Source organism: Glycine max, chromosome 20 (assembly GCF_000004515.6).
Source record: "Glycine max cultivar Williams 82 chromosome 20, Glycine_max_v4.0, whole genome shotgun sequence".
NCBI lineage: Eukaryota > Viridiplantae > Streptophyta > Magnoliopsida > Fabales > Fabaceae > Glycine > Glycine max.
This window is the reverse complement of record NC_038256.2, coordinates 37,777,856-37,796,509: the sequence shown is the minus strand read 5'-3', so window position 1 is coordinate 37,796,509 and position 18,654 is coordinate 37,777,856. Positions and strand designations below refer to the sequence as shown.

At 32.5% G+C, this 18,654-nt stretch overlaps 2 protein-coding genes across 6 annotated transcripts; both read left to right on the top strand.

The window, feature by feature from the left end:
- Nucleotides 1-1,384: 1,384 nt before the first annotated feature.
- LOC102668005 (putative receptor-like protein kinase At4g00960) lies at nucleotides 1,385-5,088 on the top strand. The gene is made up of 7 exons (XM_041013304.1): nucleotides 1,385-2,495; nucleotides 2,779-2,895; nucleotides 3,253-3,389; nucleotides 3,493-3,703; nucleotides 3,812-4,049; nucleotides 4,326-4,476; nucleotides 4,603-5,088. The coding sequence occupies exons 1-7, from the start codon at nucleotides 2,003-2,005 to the stop codon at nucleotides 4,864-4,866; spliced, it is 1,611 nt and encodes a 536-aa protein (XP_040869238.1). The 5' UTR covers nucleotides 1,385-2,002; the 3' UTR covers nucleotides 4,867-5,088.
- Nucleotides 5,089-13,337: 8,249 nt separating this feature from the next.
- CRK74 (cysteine-rich receptor-like protein kinase) lies at nucleotides 13,338-16,786 on the top strand. Of its 5 annotated transcripts, XM_003555271.5 has the most exons (7): nucleotides 13,338-14,217; nucleotides 14,501-14,617; nucleotides 14,975-15,111; nucleotides 15,216-15,426; nucleotides 15,537-15,774; nucleotides 16,055-16,205; nucleotides 16,333-16,786. In XM_003555271.5, exons 1-7 carry the CDS (start codon nucleotides 13,359-13,361, stop codon nucleotides 16,645-16,647), a joined length of 2,028 nt encoding a protein of 675 aa, XP_003555319.2. In that variant the 5' UTR covers nucleotides 13,338-13,358; the 3' UTR covers nucleotides 16,648-16,786. The 5 variants fall into 5 exon arrangements, with proteins under 5 accessions (XP_003555319.2, XP_040869233.1, XP_040869234.1 ...); XM_041013299.1 differs by lacking the exon at nucleotides 14,501-14,617; XM_041013300.1 differs by lacking the exon at nucleotides 14,501-14,617 and having other exon boundaries at nucleotides 14,107-14,217; nucleotides 15,221-15,426.
- Nucleotides 16,787-18,654: the final 1,868 nt, after the last annotated feature.

Sequence of the window (18,654 nt, the reverse complement as noted above, 5' to 3'; positions counted from 1 at the left end):
TTTAACTAAAATATAATTAGATACATGTAACTTAAACTGAAAAAGTATAACCAACAAAGTGAATCCAATTTGTAACGAGTGAGTTCACATTCCAAAAAGATGTAAGTATATTCTTAGAGGCTTGAGGACTCTTCAAGCTCCGATGAACCCTTGGGAACTAAGGGTGTTTAAAATCAAACCGATCCATGGATAAGATTAATAAAATATCCGACGCAGAAAAGGTCGCCACGCCAAACATAAACCCAATTTTTGAACACCCTAAGGCAGATAACTGCCGTCGCTGGCTGGAGAAGTAGTCCGCGGTGGCCACCACAGAAAGAGGCGATTGCATGGTTTGACGCGTGCATGCTACGCTACACAATATATGGTCTGCTTCAGTGCGAAACAAAACTGTACTGAATGCTTGCAGAGTGCTTTGTCAGATATTTCGACATTTTGTGATGGAAAGATGGGTGGTCATTGGTCAATATCTAGGGCCAAGCTTTTCTGTTAGATATGAGACCTACCTCTTCTTTGAGCCTGCCACTGATCAGGTTACCACGCCCATTGGAATGCACATAGGCACAAACAAATAAACTTGAGAAAAAGGATAATGCACATAATATTTAATCATATATAATAAATTTATTAATTTTTAAAATAATTATTTTAAATAATTTAAATGATAATTTATAATATAATCATGTTATCACCACATAAATATTTAACTCAATAAATTTAATCATGGGCTAAAAAGGTTTGAAAACTATAGCTACTAATACTTAAAATTCACTTTCTCTTTCATTTTATTTAATTATTACCTTATTTCTTCTTCTTAATTATCTCTTTTGTTATTCTCTATCACATTATTTCATTTCACTTTATCCCTACAATATAAGGTTTACAAGTTACAAGTAATTAATTATACTACTGGTCATTTTATTAGGTTTTCGAATTTTAATATTTTTATTCCTTCGCTATATCATCATCTATGGCCTGTTTAGACTTATCAAAATGTCTCGTAATCTCAAATCATCAACTTAGATTTTGTTATTAAAAAAATCAACTTGGGTCTATTTTTTATTTTTATTTCCAGAAAAGAGGAACCCATCACGAACCATCATTGTGATAGTCGTACTCCTGGCCCTTATGTACAATTATTTAGGAGTGAGAAGACGAAGACGCCACAAAACTATCCAAAGTAAGTCAACATTTGTCCTTTCTCATCTTTTTATTGTGAAAAAAATTATTTAAAAATTAAGTTGAATAGGAACACAGAAGAAATGACAACAAAAAGGCAGCAATAGGAGTAGAAATTGCAAAACCGGAGGTGCTGAAAGAAGAAAAGCCCAAAAGGAAGGTGAGAAAACCTCCTTACCTCAACGACTGACTCATTTAACAAATTTGGTTAACTGTAATGTTCCTAGAAATCATTATGTTACTAGGAAGCTTATAAATATACCTGTGAATAACAAGCAAGAATCAATAAAAAAGTTTGAATTTCCTCACCTCAAATTCTGCTCTGTTTCTTCCTTCTATGCTGGAGGTGCTGGCCCTCGTAAGCAAGCTAAATTCCCTACGATCATAACATTTATAAAGTGACAGCACCCTTTGGCCATTCATGATCGTACCTATAGCTTCCAATATTCTGATAATCGAGAGGACGATCAGGATGCCTGGTGTTTCTTCCATGCTTCTTTTGTTTCTATTTGTAATATTAATATCTCAAGTCAGTGCCTTAAGCGTATCCTGTGATTACAGCTAGGTCGGAAATTACACAGCAAATAGCACCTATAACACCAATCTGAACACCCTTTTATCCACTCTCTCTTCCAACACAGAAATTAATTACGGTTTCTACAACTTCTCTCATGGTCAAAGCCCAGACAGAGTCAACGCCATTGGGCTCTGCAGGGGAGATGTGGAGCCAGATGAGTGCCGCAGTTGCCTCAACTATGCCAGAAGCAATCTCACACAAGATTGTCCAAATCAGAAAGAGGCAATTATACAATATGACAATTGCATGTTGCGCTACTCCAACCGCACAATATTTGGCAATCTGGAAGTTAAACCTGGTTATTGTGTGTGGAACTTATCCAATGTAATGGACGGGGATGAGTCCAAGCAAGCGCTTGCGAACTTAATGAGGAAACTCAAAGATGTAGCTGCATCGGGTGACTCTCGTCGTAAGTATGCTACGGATAATGTAACTACTGGAAATTTTGAAACCATATATGGTCTTATGCAGTGCACCCCTGATTTGTCTGAGATACAATGCAATGACTGCTTGGATGGGGCTATCTCACGAATCCCACATTGTTGTAATATAACGTTCTGTGGTGGAGGTGTTAGACCCAGTTGTAATATAGCGTACTGTGGTGGAGTTATTAGACCCAGTTGTAATATTAGATTTGAAAACTACCGCTTCTACAACCACACGACTATGTTGGACCCAGAGATACCACCATCATGGCCAGCATCACCTCCTTTCGCAGACATTTCCCCAGAACCAGAAGGTACTTCTCAATATACTTAATTGCCTATAGTGTAATAACTACAGTTGAGCTTCACAAACTGAAACCTCAACATGACTTTATGATCTACTTTGATCATTTTCCTCTTTGTGGAGTTTTGTTTTCCTTATTCATTCTATTCAGGTAAAATTATTGCCAGTGTATTAGAGGTGCTTATATATGTATGTTGTCTATTTTCTCTGTAATTAGTCATTAGACTTTTTGACATTTTATTATCCTTAATCCTTGAAATGTTTAACCCAGAATAGGATTCTTGTTTTTGCAGAAAGTGGCAACACAATAGTTATTGTCATCTCCATAGTTGTGCCAACTGTTGTTGTCGTTTTGCTCATTTGTCTCCGCCTCTATTTAAGGAGGAGGAAGGCTAGGAAAAATCTTGGAGGCAAGTCCAACTATCAATTTACTGTGACCTTTTTATTTCCAACTTCTTCCTCCATGGTTTCAGAGAAATATAAATATAGAGAAAAATCTCTGTAGAAAAAGTATATATGATGTATCATAATTTAGAGTAATTCTACCCTATAAGTAATAATTGAACTACATACAATCTATTAAACTGACAAAATATGAAATATTTTTAATAATTCCTAGTACGAGTAAGTCACGGCCAGGAAGGTAAGAAATTGGGAGTAGTATACACTTTATGTTATGGTTTCAGGAAATTATACCTCCCAATATTCAATTTCAGTTATATCATATTTGAAGTACTAAATAGTTTAAAATTGTTTCCTATGTGAAGTTAAAGAAGATGAAGTTGAGGATGAAATTAAAATTGCCGAGTCATTGCAATTTAACTTCAACACAATACAAGTTGCTACAGAAGACTTCTCTGATTCTAATAAACTTGGACAAGGTGGATTTGGAGCTGTTTACAGGGTAGGTACTCTGTCCAATTCAGATACACATCATCAAAATTCAAAATATGCTATACCACCAGTTAGCAAAATATTTGCCATAGCTGACCGAGATCCATTTTCAGGGTAGGCTCTCTAATGGGCAGATGATTGCAGTTAAAAGGTTGTCAAGAGATTCTGGCCAAGGAGATACCGAATTTAAGAATGAGGTGCTTTTAGTGGCCAAGCTTCAGCACCGAAATTTAGTTAGGCTACATGGTTTCTGCTTGGAAGGAAATGAAAGGCTACTTGTCTATGAATTTGTTCCTAATAAAAGCCTTGATTATTTCATATTTGGTACGTCTGGATGACTGCATAGTTAGACTGCTTCTCTATATTTCACTTGTGGTTCAAGACAAAGCCTAACTATTCACACAGCGTTAAAACTGATGGATTTATATGCAGATCCAAACATGAAAGCACAATTGGATTGGAAAAGTCGCTACAAAATCATTAGAGGTATAGCTCGAGGCCTTCTATACCTCCACGAAGATTCTCGACTGCGTATTATACATCGTGATCTCAAAGCAAGCAACATTCTCTTAGACGAAGAGATGAGTCCAAAAATAGCAGATTTTGGCATGGCAAGACTGGTTTTAGTGGATCAAACTCAAGCAAATACAAGTAGAATTGTTGGAACCTAGTAAGTATTAGAATATGCTATAGGTTATTATTTTTTAAGAGTTTTATTTCAATCTAACATAAATTTCCACCAAATCATGTATTAGTAGATTATTCAAAGAGCTTGAGTCTTAACTCTTAAATAATTGTTAGAATCGTTCCCCTTTCTATGACTGAGTGATAGCATAAAACAACTTTTACAGTCACAGGAATTCAGAACTATAGCTTTGTCATTGGTAGTAGCAAGTAGCAACTGAAACAGAACGAAACTAATAATTCTAACCATATTGGCATGTAGTGGATATATGGCACCAGAATATGCAATGCATGGACAATTTTCAGTGAAATCAGATGTCTTCAGTTTTGGTGTACTAGTTCTTGAGATTTTAAGCGGCCAAAATAACAGTGGCATTCATCATGGGGAGAATGTTGAGGATCTACTAAGTTTCGTAAGTCTTCCTTTGGCACTAACTATTTTTTCTTCTTTGCCATTTAAAAGTATGGATTAGACGATTACATGTTCCAGAACATTAACATAAAAATGGAATCCATGACCTAATAACAAAGTTTTGCAGGCATGGAGAAGTTGGAAGGAGGGGACAGCTATAAATATTGTAGATCCATCATTAAACAACAATTCACGAAATGAAATGATGAGATGTATCCATATTGGTTTACTTTGTGTTCAAGAAAATTTAGCGGACAGACCAACCATGGCTACCATTATGCTCATGCTTGATAGATATTCTCTAAGTCTCCCAATTCCCGCCAAACCTGCATTTTATATGAACAGTAGAACTGAAAGTCTTCCAGACATGCAGTCATGGGAATACAACTGAAGGGAAACAGGATCAAGTGAATCGATAATTAAATCAGCTCAAGAATCAGAAAATGAGGCTTCAATAACTAAGCAGTACGCTCGGTAGATTCTAGTTAATTAGGAGGATGATATTCATTCATTATCTATGCTTCCGCTCTTAAACCAAAATACAACTATTGGAACTCATGTAATTTGATCGTGCAATGTCTTGTTTAAATACACAACACATCCTTTGTTTAAACTGAGATTGAAGCCAGCGACATGACCTTCATATGATCTTTAATATTGATGTTCAAATCTGTATTTATGAATTGCCGTTGCATTTATTCTGTCACAGGATCGAAACTATGACACAAAACAGTTTATATTGAACCATTCGATCTTTTCGTGCAAATTAATGTCTGAACAATTGAACCACAGGTTGTTTGAAAAGTTTTAAAAAATAATAAAAAGTCAAATTAAACCATAAAAGCCATAAAATGTCAGTTTAGTTTAGTTCGGATTTGATAAATCAAATCAAAACTAAACAACTAAACCCCATGTTATTTTCATATTTTTAGTTCTCGGGTGATCAAGGAGCTGAAAACCTGTCTCCTCCTTTCTTCCTTCTCCTTGGTCTTTTGGAGTTCTTTTACAACATGATTAATATAAACGAATTCATTTTCAATTTTTGTAACTTTACATCAGAGCAACTTAGATTGCCTGCATCATAACATAATTTTCTAATTAGGGTGTGCCTGCAGATTACCATCTATCTCAGAGCTATATTTAATGTTGTTGGCCATCACCTCCCAACTCCCAAGTAGAAAGATTTGGGTGCAATAGTCTGATACACAGAGCTGCACCGTGCATGCTTCTTCAACTGTGACGTGGTTAGCGGGGTACTAGGTGGTTGCTCTCCAATTCGGGCAAACAGATAATTTCTAAAGCTTCGAATGTCATTATTAAAGCATTCGCATCCTTCATGTAGCAATCATGTGCCTTGTAATTCTTAGTGCATGATTGATGGATGGTCTGGGCTGAAAAACTAACAATCGTTCCCTCTCACCCAAGTTATGTACTTGAATAGCATTTGGTTTTTAGCAATCTTCACTTTAGCATGATAGAACTTTAACCAACTCTTCAGAAGTTTCTCGAAGCAGGCCAGCCAGAATATTCCGTTGTCTTGCATCAATTTGATCCTAGATTCTATTGGGGAAAGATGACAGCTAACAAACCAAAAGTAAATTCGATCTCCTTTTTCCTCTGCAATTCAAAAAAAGTTCCACAAATTTCTCAGGCAACACATAATAATTTTAGACAAATAATAAAACACATGAAATAGAAATCTCTGCCCCATTTCATTGCTATTGTGACACTTTTTACCTCGTCATATATATAAAAATATTGGTAACTAAATTCACACAAGTAAAAAGTTCACATTCACTTTATTATTATCAATTAAAATTTATTAAAACATATTTGGCTCAAAATAAGACCATCAAAGTTTACAAAAATATTTTATTAAATCGGTGAGATAAAATAAAATAGACTAACATCATACAATTAATATAAAAACTTATGTCTCACTGTCACATCCTATTAGGACATTGTGTCCCGACGTCCTTCAGCATAAGGTTCCTTAGAGCACTTCACTTGGTCATATGCTCCCCCGAACACAAAGTTCAAGATAATCACAGAATCCAAACACAAACAACACACAGAGAGTGAATTATCACATTCCTAACTAATAGAGAAACAAGACAACTAGATATACCTATCATACAAACAAAATAACACTTAAATATAACTCACATAATTCTACCACTTTATCATTCAAAATTCACCTTTCAATCATCAATCACATTACACAAGAATCACACACTCCGATCAAGACACAATAATACATCAATTTCATAATAAACAATTAGCAAGCGTATGCAACAGTTATACTAAGACTCAAACCTATATGCAAGGTGGTATCATGTCAATGAAAAATCACCCTGAAGCACTCAGGAGTATATAACAAGACACACCACACAATGGGTTTGTCAGGTCACTCTCACTAAGTAAGATCATAGGGAGACCAATCAGGGTCATGATGTTTTGCGAGAATACTCCAACCATAAGAGATTAACATAGGCTTAAAGGAGCACTCAAACTCGGTGACCCTAAGCCTACACTTCGAAGAGTCCGTCAGGACCTCTCCCTCCTGATTCAGGTCCAACCCCTAAAATCATTTTAGCACACAGATACTGCTCGTGAATTATACAATATTCACGACATCACACTCGTGTTTTAACACATGTACAACATATTGCGCTACAATTTAACATTGGTTCCTAAATAGGAAATCTACACTTTCTCTTTAACACTGCGCATGAACACTTTTCTCAAGATAACACTCGTCGGGTTATTATACCATTCATAACGTACAACACAAAAATAATGTTACATCAGGAGTTAATCACACACTTATTCACAATTTCTCATATCATAATATCACAATCCACCATCATATGTTTTCAACTATCTCACATGCCCTAATTCAATAACGCGATCAAGTAAATACTATTATATCTAATTAAATTGAGTAAAAGTATACTTATTTTTAATTTTAAATTGGCTAAATTAAATTTTGACGTAATTAAAAAAACAAAATAAATTTGCATTGTCACGACCGATGAAAAGTGTGATACGAGGAAACTCAAAAGAGATTTAAAATAGACAAGTTGTTATTTTGAGAAACAATCGCCAGTTCTATTTGATTTCAGTAAACTCAGAAAAAGTAAAATTTATAAGTTGTTAATTTGATGAAGTGGTTTTTGACGACAATCATGTTCAAGGTCAGATTGGTAAGTGGGCTAAGCCGATGGCCCAAGAAACAATTGCCCAAGCCGCCAGGCGAGCAATTTAAGAACACCGACAGAGAAACACAAGTATTTGCAAACCACACTTTAAAAATGGAGATGAGTGGATTTAATCATAGAAAAATGTAAGAATCACCAAAATATAAGAATCAAATTGACTAATTTAACTTATATTTAAAAATGGAGATGAGTGGATTTAATCATAGAAAAATGTTAAACATAGACTTCATTTTTAGAGTGTATTTTGATCATCAGTATGTGACGAATTCAAATATATGACGAGAAAGGAAAATAAAGAAATTGGAAAAAAATGGTTGGAACTGAGAAGCAAGTGAGATAAAAGAGAAGTCAATGTATGATAATAATATTGAATAAAGTAACAAATTAGTCCCTCATTTTTGGAGGCGTTGTCAATGTGGTCTCTAAAATTTAAAAAATGTCAAAATGATCATCGACTTTACATTTTGTTTGTCACGTTAGTCTGTACCGTTAATAATCTCATAATACCGTTAGTAAATGTGTGATGTGGCACGTTAATTGTCATCTAGACGTACACGTGGCAAGCGTAATTGAGAAATAAGTAATGTCACATCATAGGGACTAATATGACATAATTTTAAATGTTATATTGAAAAATGAAGAGTCAATTTTTGTATATAGTGTCAAATTAATCCCTAATAGTTTTCAATTTAATTGAAAACGTGATGAATTTTCTCTCACCATTTTCTTTCTCCTATGGTTGAAGGATAACTTCTCTTTATAGAATGTTAAGTCTCAACCTTAGACCAAAGTCTAGTATTGGTTCTATTCTACCTATTTTAGTTGCACCAACATCAATGTCTTCATCAACCCACGAAAAGAAATTACATCAATCTGTATCTTGCTACACAACACAAAATACTCATTTTCAATCTTGCACAAAAATTGAATACAAAAAATACCATTAACATTACTTACTTGTGGTAATGGATAAGTATAAAACAGTCTCCCATTATTTCTTACCGTCCTTGCTATTCGAATTGTAGCTCTTCTACGATAATAACAAAGATGGTTTGACGTTGCATTCCCTCTTATGCTTATATTAGTAGATATGGTAGACCACCAAATAATAGAAGAAGAACTACAAAGATAGAGAAGGATGAATATGAGAAGAATAAGAATTGGATGAGAGTATGAGTAGGAAGAAAAATGAAATGAAAACGTGAATGTTAAAGTAGCGGTTCAGGTTTTAACATTTTGGGGAAAAAGATGATCACCTAAATTATATCATTTTATTCTCTTTAATGTCAATTTAGTTCCTCCTTATGTGGCAAGTAGAAGAAATTGATGTGGAAGTTTCACGTATGCATCTAACTCGTACTTAACGTGTCAAATCACATATTTACTAATATTGTTAAGAGACTACTAACAACATAGAGATAGAGACTAACGTGACAAACAAAATATAAAATCAATAATCATTTTGACATTTTTTAAATCTTAAGACCAAATTAACAACGCCTCTAACAGAATATGCTTATTTCTAGATTGATTAGCAACTTATTTTAGAATATCCTAATCAGCCTGACTTGTACCCAATAATGCAATTGATTGTTTAATGTTTAATATTATTTTTTAGTTCATTATATTTTATTATTTTGTTTTAATATATTAAGTATAAAATGTTTTATTTTAATTTATTATGTTTTTAAAATATTTTGATTTGGTTTTTTTTTTTCTCGTTAAAATGTTTATATTTTGTTAATTTTTTAATTTTAAAATAATCCAATTAAAATAATCGCAGCCAAAAACCAAAAATTCAATTGATTGTTTAATTATAAATTTCAAAGTTTCATACCAGCACATCCTCCAGCGACGAATTTAGAGAAGTTTCTGAATTGAAAATTAGTTACAAAGTACAATGAGTACATGTTATTCAAACTTAAAAACATTTTCTCTCGATTTAAAAGGAAAAATTCAAAGCATTTATATTTAGGACACACGAGGCTCTACCAGTCCCAATTTTACAGTTTCCTTTCAGTTTCCGTATGTGGCCAGTCCTGCAAATTGAATGGTAAAAGTTTGCTTCAAACACGATGCCAGAGAAATTTTGGTTATAAATTGAAGTACCAACACCACATTTACGTACTCAGCAAATTAAAGTGCAATCACGTCAAATGGCTGTTGTTTCCTCTAGAAAGCATTCCTTTGTTTCTAACACCCTCAACACCCTTTTATCCACTCTCTCTTCCAACACAGAAATTAACTATATGGTCAAAACCAGTGCACTCCTAACTTGTCTCAGCAAGAGTACTGCAACCACTGCTTGGTTGGGAAAAATAGGTGGAAGAGTCATTAGACCCAGTTGTAGTATCAGATATGAAAACTACCGCTTCTATGGCATATGCACCAGCTCCGTCTCTGTCACTGTGATCGATGCCGTCCCACTACGTTAAATAAATTTGTCCCGAATGAGACAAATCGAGTTTGAGAAATACCACTTGTAAATGGAACTATGGAAGTCGTCGTATCCTATCCTATTTTTAGAATTTTGTTTTTTATTTTATTTTTCTTTTTTAATTTTTTGTGGAAATCGTCAACCAAATCACGACTTTCATATTATTTTTTTTCCCAGACCTGTACGGTTTACAACTTCATTTTTTTTAAAGTGAAAATCATAAAAAGTAAATACGAATTTACTTTAATTTTAATATATATATATATATATATATATTAAAAAGTCATAAATTAAAATACTGATTTTTTATTATTATTTATGTATAGAAGTCATACCTTAAAACTCGCTTCTCATTTTTGTTTTCTTTTATTTATTTATATATATAAGCCGTGAAACGAACTCGCTACTTACGCTTTTTAAAAAAAAAAAACCTTTTCACATAGTAGATGAGATTGGTTTTCTGTTTAACCATATATTATAATGTTCATTATGTAGTTAAATATAAATTTAATATATTCTTATTAATTAATTTATTACAATATTTAACTATATCTTTATATAGTTGTAATAAATACAAATGTTATATTTATTATATAATTGATTAATATGTAATGTTGTTATAATTATAAATAATGTTCATAAATATATTTACTATATAAAATATTTTTTGATTAATATATAATGTTATTAATTATAATATAATAATAACTATAATAAATAATTTTATAAAATAATAATCATATTTTCACAATTTTCTAACAAACATAAAAATGTTTATTTTTATCCAAGTATTTTGGGAAATAAAAGAAAATGATGTGAAACAAACGCATCCTAAATAACAAAACGTAACAAATTAAGAAAAAGTATTATAAATATGTTGAGGACTTTCATTATTCAAAGGACATAAATATCTACCACACAAGATGAATTGTAAACACAATCTAGCTTCCACCACTTTATTTGAGTTTGTAAACACAATCAGTTCAGTCTCCATCAGACACCATTCCATAAAGTTGGCTTCTTAAACGAATGGACATAGCTTGTTCAATAGCTGCCGATCATATAAAAAAACAAATGAATACTACTTATAAGGACGTGTTACTTTTCAATAATATCACTCTTTCTCTTTAGATAACATCTTAAAATATATGCATTTCCATTTGCCATATTCCTCGAGTGTTCCAATTGAATGTTTCAAGGACGCCATCTATTAAAAGATACATATATATAAATATATGTTAGGTCGTGAATAAGTTGTACTAAAAATAATTTTTAAAATATAAAAATAAATTTGGAGGGCAGGAAATGAGAGATATTCTCAAAACTTGTTTCAATTGGTGCAACCAGATTATTAAACTTGAGTTAACTCTCTAACTTTTACAAGTTTATGAGTTTACTTGTGTCCTGCGTATTAACTCTTGAGTAAATTTTTTTTAGTAGACTCTGACTAAATCCTATAAACTCTAAATAAATTTGATAGACTCTTAGTTTATCATCGAGTCAACGAGTTAACAAGTTAAAAAAATTAGATCAAAATCTAAGTAATTGTTTATTAATTTTTGTGTGTTTATCATTCAACATATCTTCATTTAGCGTGTTATTCTTAAATACAAAAGTCTCACCTCTAATGATGAGAATGATCTACCACTACTATAACCTCTACAAATTGTCTACTAGTGATGGATTATTACTAGACTTGATTATTTAAATATTCTGAACTTTATGATTTGCTGCTTTGGTTTATTATATTGTTGAAATATTTAATTAATATTTTATTTATAAATATTTTGTTATTATTTTTATATGAAGTAGACTTTTAAGTCTACTAGTCGAGTCTGTCTATGGGATTCTCACGAATCTATGTAAACTCTTGAATATGATAACCTTGGGTGCAACTATAATACACATAAAATAAAAATCACATACAAACAAAAATAAAATTATAGATGGCGTTTAACGTAGATTTTCTTTCCTTTCAATGCATTTAAATTGTCTTTGTTTAATCTTTTTTATCCCTTTCTTCTCAACATTAAAATTTAATTTATAATATTCTTCACTAATTTTTCCTTTTTTAATTATATGAGATTTATTACAATAGCTAAGTAATTTACAACCTAGTCATAAAATTTATATTAATCCTTTAGGTAGTATTTAAATTTGATCATTGACATTGATGAATTTTATTTACCTTCTAGTTGAAGTATGAATTAGTCAAGATATTTTTTTAGTGAACAAAGAGGGTTAAGAAAAAAAATTATATCACAAAATTTAATAATTTATATTAATAAAAGAAAACAAATACAAAATAAATACATATGTTTACATCATAGAAAACTATTCATTATCTGATTGAAAACTACTTCTCTTCTCTGTTTTAACTATGTATTCTGTGTTTGTCTTCCCTCTTCTGTCTTTACCAATTTATGTCCTATTCCGCTCTGCAAGCGCGGTTTCTTTCAAAGTTTTTTATTTTGTTTAGTGGCAATGCAAGTTTCATGAGATCATGATTGGCTTATTTTAAGTTTAAATGGTAAAATATTCACGTGCGATGAAACTAGCTCTGATCGAGTACAAAATTTTGCTTAACATGAGTTTAAAATGCATTTTTTTTTCCTACTGTTAAAATGCATTATTTGAACCAAAGAATCGTTAGTTGGACTAATATATTTTAAAATCTCTGTAGTGTAAAGATATAAGTGTTTGTTTGCTCAGCGGATGCATTACCTAAATCATTAAAAAAAATTGCATAATAACATAAAATATTAAATAAATAAAAAATATATTATAGAATCATTCTTTTGTTAAATATTTTTTAGAAGAAAGTACCGTGTCCATTCAGTCTAGGACAAAAAGTTTTTTAGTTCAAAAAATACTCACAGAATATCTTATATTAATTATTAGTATTTATTATATTTATTTTATATAATTAAATTTATTGTAAATAAATATTTTAAATATATAAATTATATTAATATTAAAAAACTATGATAAATGAATATCTTTAATTATATAGATTAAATTTTAAATTTATAGTAAATAATTTAAATTGCAATATAATTAAGATTGTTTTTAATTACTAACAATTTTAAAAGAAAAACTTTCACTTTCAAAATTGTCTACACGTTACCAAAGATGTAATAATATAAAATGAGAACTACAAACAAATAGTATTAATATGATCTTAGGAAATTTGGTTTATAAAGTGACAGCACCCTTGGGCCATTCATGATCGTACCTATAGCTTCCAATATTCTGATAATCGAGAGGACGATCAGGATGGCTGGCGTTTCTTCCATGCTTCTTTTCTTTCTATTTGTAATATTAATATCTCAAGTCAGTGCCCATATAGGCGGAACCTGTGATTACAGCATGGTCGGAAATTACACAGCAAATAGCACCTATAACACCAATCTGAACACCCTTTTATCCACTCTCTCTTCCAACACAGAAATTAATTACGGTTTCTACAACTTCTCACACGGTCAAAGCCCAGACAGAGTCAACGCCATTGGGCTCTGCAGGGGAGATGTGGAGCCAGATGAGTGCCGCAGTTGCCTCAACTATGCCAGAAGCAATCTCACGCAGGATTGTCCAAACCAGAAAGAGGCAATTATACATTTTGACAATTGCATGTTGCGCTACTCCAACCGCACAATATTTGGCCAAGTGGAAACTTTTCCTGGTTATTGTGTGCAGAACTTATCCAATGTAACGGACGAGGATGAGTTCAAGCAAGCGATTGTGAACTTAATGAGGAAACTCAAAGATGTAGCTGCATCGGGTGATTCTCGTCGTAAGTATGCTACGGATAATGTAACTACTGGAAATTTTGAAACCATATATGGTCTTGTGCAGTGCACCCCTGATTTGTCTGAGACACAATGCAATTACTGCTTGGACGAGACTATCTCACAAATCCCATATTGTTGTAATTTAACGTTCTGTGGTGGAGCTGCTAGACCCAGTTGTAATATTAGATTTGAAAACTACCGCTTCTACAAACTGACGACTGTATTGGACCCAGAGATACCACCATCATCGCCAGCACCACCTCCTTTCGCTGACACTTCCCCAGAACCAGAAGGTACTTCTCAATATACTTAATTGCCTATAGTGTAATAACTACAGTTGAGCTTCACAAACTGAAACCTCAACATGACTTTATGATCTACTTTGATCATTTTCCTCTTTGTGGAGTTTTGTTTTCCTTATTCATTCTATTCAGGTAAAATTAATGCCAGTGTATTAGAGGTGCTTATATATGTATGTTGTCTATTTTCTCTGTAATTAGTCATTAGACTTTTTGATATTTTATTATCCTTAATCCTTGAAATGTTTAACCCAGCATAGGATTCTTGTTTTTGCAGAAAGTGGCAACACAATAGTAATTATGATCTCCATAGTTGTGCCAACTATTGTTGTCGTTTTGCTCATTTGTCTCTGCCTATATTTAAGGAGGAGGAAGGCTAGGAAAAATCTTGTAGGCAAGTCCAACTATCAATTTACTGTGACCTTTTTATTTCCAACTTCTTCCTCCATGGTTTCAAAGAAATATAAATATAGAGAAAAATCTTTGTAGAAAAAGTATATATGATGTATCATAATTTAGAGTAATTCTACCCTATAAGTAATAATTGAACTACATACAATCTATTAAACTGACAAAATATGAAATGTTTTTAATAATTCCTAGTACGAGTAAGTCACCGCCAGGAAGGTAAGAAATTGGGAGTAGTATACACTTTATGTTATGGTTTCAGGAAATTATACCTCTCAATATTCAATTTCAGTTATATCATATTTGAAGTACTAAATAGTTTAAATTTGCTTCCTATGTGAAGTTAAAGAAGATGAAATTGAGGATGAAATTAAAATTGCCGAGTCATTGCAATTTAACTTCAACACAATACAAGTTGCTACCGAAGACTTCTCTGATTCTAATAAACTTGGACAAGGTGGATTTGGAGCTGTTTACAGGGTAAGTAACTCTGTCCAATTTAGATACACATCATCAAAATTCAAAATATGCTATACCACCAGGTAGCAAAATATTTGCCATAGCTGACCGAGATCCATTTTCAGGGTAGGCTCTCTAATGGGCAGATGATTGCAGTTAAAAGGTTGTCAAGAGATTCTGGCCAAGGAGATACCGAATTTAAAAATGAGGTGCTTTTAGTGGCCAAGCTTCAGCACCGAAATTTAGTTAGGCTACTTGGTTTCTGCTTGGAAGGAAATGAAAGGCTTCTTGTCTATGAATATGTTCCTAATAAAAGCCTTGATTATTTCATATTTGGTACGTCTCTGAATCACTGCATAGTTAGACTGCTTCTCTATATTTCACTTGTGGTTCAAGACAAAGCCTAACTATTCACACAAAATTAAAACTGATGGATGTATATGCAGATCCAAACATGAAAGCACAATTGGATTGGGAAAGTCGTTACAAAATCATTCGAGGTATAACTCGAGGCCTTCTATACCTTCATGAAGACTCTCGACTGCGTGTTATACATCGTGATCTCAAAGCAAGCAACATTCTCTTAGATGAAGAGATGCATCCGAAGATAGCAGATTTTGGTATGGCAAGATTGTTTTTGGTGGATCAAACTCATGCAAATACAACTAGAATTGTCGGAACCTGGTAAGTATTAAAATATGCTATAGATTATTATTTTTTTTTAAGAGTTTTATTTCAATCTGACATAAATTTCCACCAAATCATGTATTAGTAGATTATTCGAAGAGTTTGAGTCTTAACTCTTAAGTAATTGTTAGAATCGTTCCCCTTTATATGACTTTGTGATAGCATAAAATAACTTTTATAGTCACAGGAATTCAGAATTATAGCTTTGTCATTTGGCAGTAGCAAGTAGCAATTGAAACAGAATGAAACTAATAATTCTATCCATATTGACATGTAGTGGATATATGGCACCAGAATATGCAATGCATGGACAATTTTCAGTAAAATCAGATGTCTTCAGTTTTGGTGTACTAGTTCTTGAGATTTTAAGCGGCCAAAAAAACAGTGGCATTCATCATGGGGAGAATGTTGAGGATCTACTAAGTTTCGTAAGTCTTCCTTTTGTCACTAACTATTTTTTCTACTTTGTCAATTAAAAGTATGGATTAGACGATTACAAGCTCCAGAAAATTAACGTAAAAGTGGAATCCATGACCTAATAACAATGTTTTGCAGGCATGGAGAAGTTGGAAGGAGCAGACAGCTATAAATATTGTAGATCCATCATTAAACAACAATTCACGAAATGAAATGATGAGATGTATCCATATTGGTTTACTTTGTGTTCAAGAAAATTTAGCGGACAGACCAACCATGGCTACCATTATGCTCATGCTTAATAGCTATTCTCTAAGTCTCCCAATTCCCACCAAACCTGCATTTTATAAGAACAGTAGAAATAGAAGTCTTCCAGGATCAAGTGAATCGATGATTAAATCAGCTCAAGAATCAGAAAATGAGGCTTCAATAACTGAGCTATACGCTCGGTAGATTCTAGTTAGGGGGATGATATTCATTTATCATCTATGCTTCCGCTCTCTTAAACAAAATACAACTGTTGGAAGTTGGAACTCATGTAATTGGATCTTGCAATGTCTTGTTTAAATACACCACACGTCCTTTGTTTAAACTGAGATTGAAGCAAGCGATATGACCTTCATCTGGTCTTTAATATTGATGATCAAATCTGTATTCATGAATTGCCGTTGCATTTATTCTTCACATACGCATGATCGAAACTACGACACAAACAGTTTAAATTGAACCACTTCGATCTTTTCGTGCAAATTAATGTCTGAACAACTGAACCACACGTTGTTTAAAAAGTCTTAAAAAATAATAAAGTCAAATTAAACCATAAAAGGTCCGTTTAGTTTAGTTCGAATTTGATAAAAACTAAACCACCGCATCGCATGTTATTTTCATATTTTTAGTTCTCGGGTGATCAAGGAGCTGAAAACCTGTCTCCTCCTTTCTTCTTTCTCCTTGGTCTTTTGGAGTTCTTTTACAACCTGATTAATATAAACAAATTCATTTTCAATTTTTGTAACTTCACATCAGAGCAACCTAGACTGCCTGCATCATAACATGATTTTCCAATAGGGTGTGCCTGCAGATTACCATCTATCTCAGAGCTATATTTAATGTTGTTGGCCATCACCTCCCAACTCCCAAGTAGAAGATTTGGGTGCAATAGTCTGATGCACAGAGCTGCACCGTGCATGCTTCTTCAACTGTGATGTGGTTAGCGGGGTACTAGGTGGTTGCTCTCCACTTCGGGCAAACAGATCATTTTTAAAGCTTCCAATGTCATTATTAAAGCATTCGCATCCTTCATTTAGCAATCATGCACCTTGTAATTCGTAGTGCATGATTGATGGATGGTCTGGGCTGAAAAACTAACAATTGTTCACATCAAGAGTTAATCACACATTTATTCACAACTAAAAATCATTCACAATTTCATATTTCATAATGTTACAATTCACCATCACATATTTTCATATATCTCATATGCCCTAATTCAATAACGCAATCAAGTAAATACTATTATATCTAACTAGATCGAGTAAAAGTATACTTATTTTTAATTTTAAATTGGTTAAATTAAATTTTGACGTATCATTGTCACGACCGATGAAAAGTGTGATACGAGGAAACTCAAAAGAGATTTAAAATAGACAAGTTGTTATTTTGAGAAACAATCGCCAGTTCTATTTGATTTCAGTAAACTCGGAAAAAGTAAAATTGATAAGTTGTTAATTTGATGAAGTGGTTTTTGACGACAATCACGTTCAAGGTCAGATTGGTAAGTGGGCTAAGCCGATGGCCCAAGAAACAATTGCCCAGGCGAGCAATTTAAGCACACCGACAGAGAAACACAAGTATTTGCAAACCACAATTTAAAAGTAAAATTGATTTTAATTTTGAAAGTACACTTTACTAAAAAAATGTATTAACTTGAATGTTTGTATTAAATTTTTTATTAATATTACTCTTAAAATAATTTTTTAAAAACATAAATCATTTCAAATTGAAGTTACTTTTAACTAAAATTAATTCAAATATAATTAGATACATGTAATTTAAACTCAAAAAGTATAACCAACAAAGGTGGATCCAATCCAATTTGTAAGGAATAAGTTCATATTCCAAAAATATGTAAGTTCAATTTTTTACTTTTGATGCAAGGATCATATTGTACGTAATTTATAAGTATATATGAAAGCAGGCTCTTTGAGCCTTGAGGCCTCTTCAGCCTTGATGAACCCTTGGGAACTAAGGGTGTTTAGAACCAAATTGATCCAAAAAAATAACCGAAAACCAATCTAAAAAAAACCAATAAATGATTAAAATTGTGTTTTTGGATTTTTTTTTATTTACTAAACTGAACAATTCGGTTTGATTTTCGATTTGAGGCATTGGAATCGGTTATGACACCCTCTATTCTAACATACATATTTATATAAATGTCATACATGAAAATACATAATTAAT

Excerpts from the sequence above, each read along its gene's own strand:
- LOC102668005 (XM_041013304.1), top strand. The coding sequence starts at position 2,003 with ATGTTGCGCTACTCCAACCGCACAATATTTGGCAATCTGGAAGTTAAA. Across the intron at positions 2,496-2,778 it reads CATTTCCCCAGAACCAGAAG|AAAGTGGCAACACAATAGTT; the intron begins GTACTTCTCAAT and ends TTGTTTTTGCAG. Across the intron at positions 2,896-3,252 it reads GGCTAGGAAAAATCTTGGAG|TTAAAGAAGATGAAGTTGAG; the intron begins GCAAGTCCAACT and ends TCCTATGTGAAG.
- CRK74 (XM_003555271.5), top strand. The coding sequence starts at position 13,359 with ATGATCGTACCTATAGCTTCCAATATTCTGATAATCGAGAGGACGATC. Across the intron at positions 14,218-14,500 it reads CACTTCCCCAGAACCAGAAG|AAAGTGGCAACACAATAGTA; the intron begins GTACTTCTCAAT and ends TTGTTTTTGCAG. Across the intron at positions 16,206-16,332 it reads TTGAGGATCTACTAAGTTTC|GCATGGAGAAGTTGGAAGGA; the intron begins GTAAGTCTTCCT and ends AATGTTTTGCAG.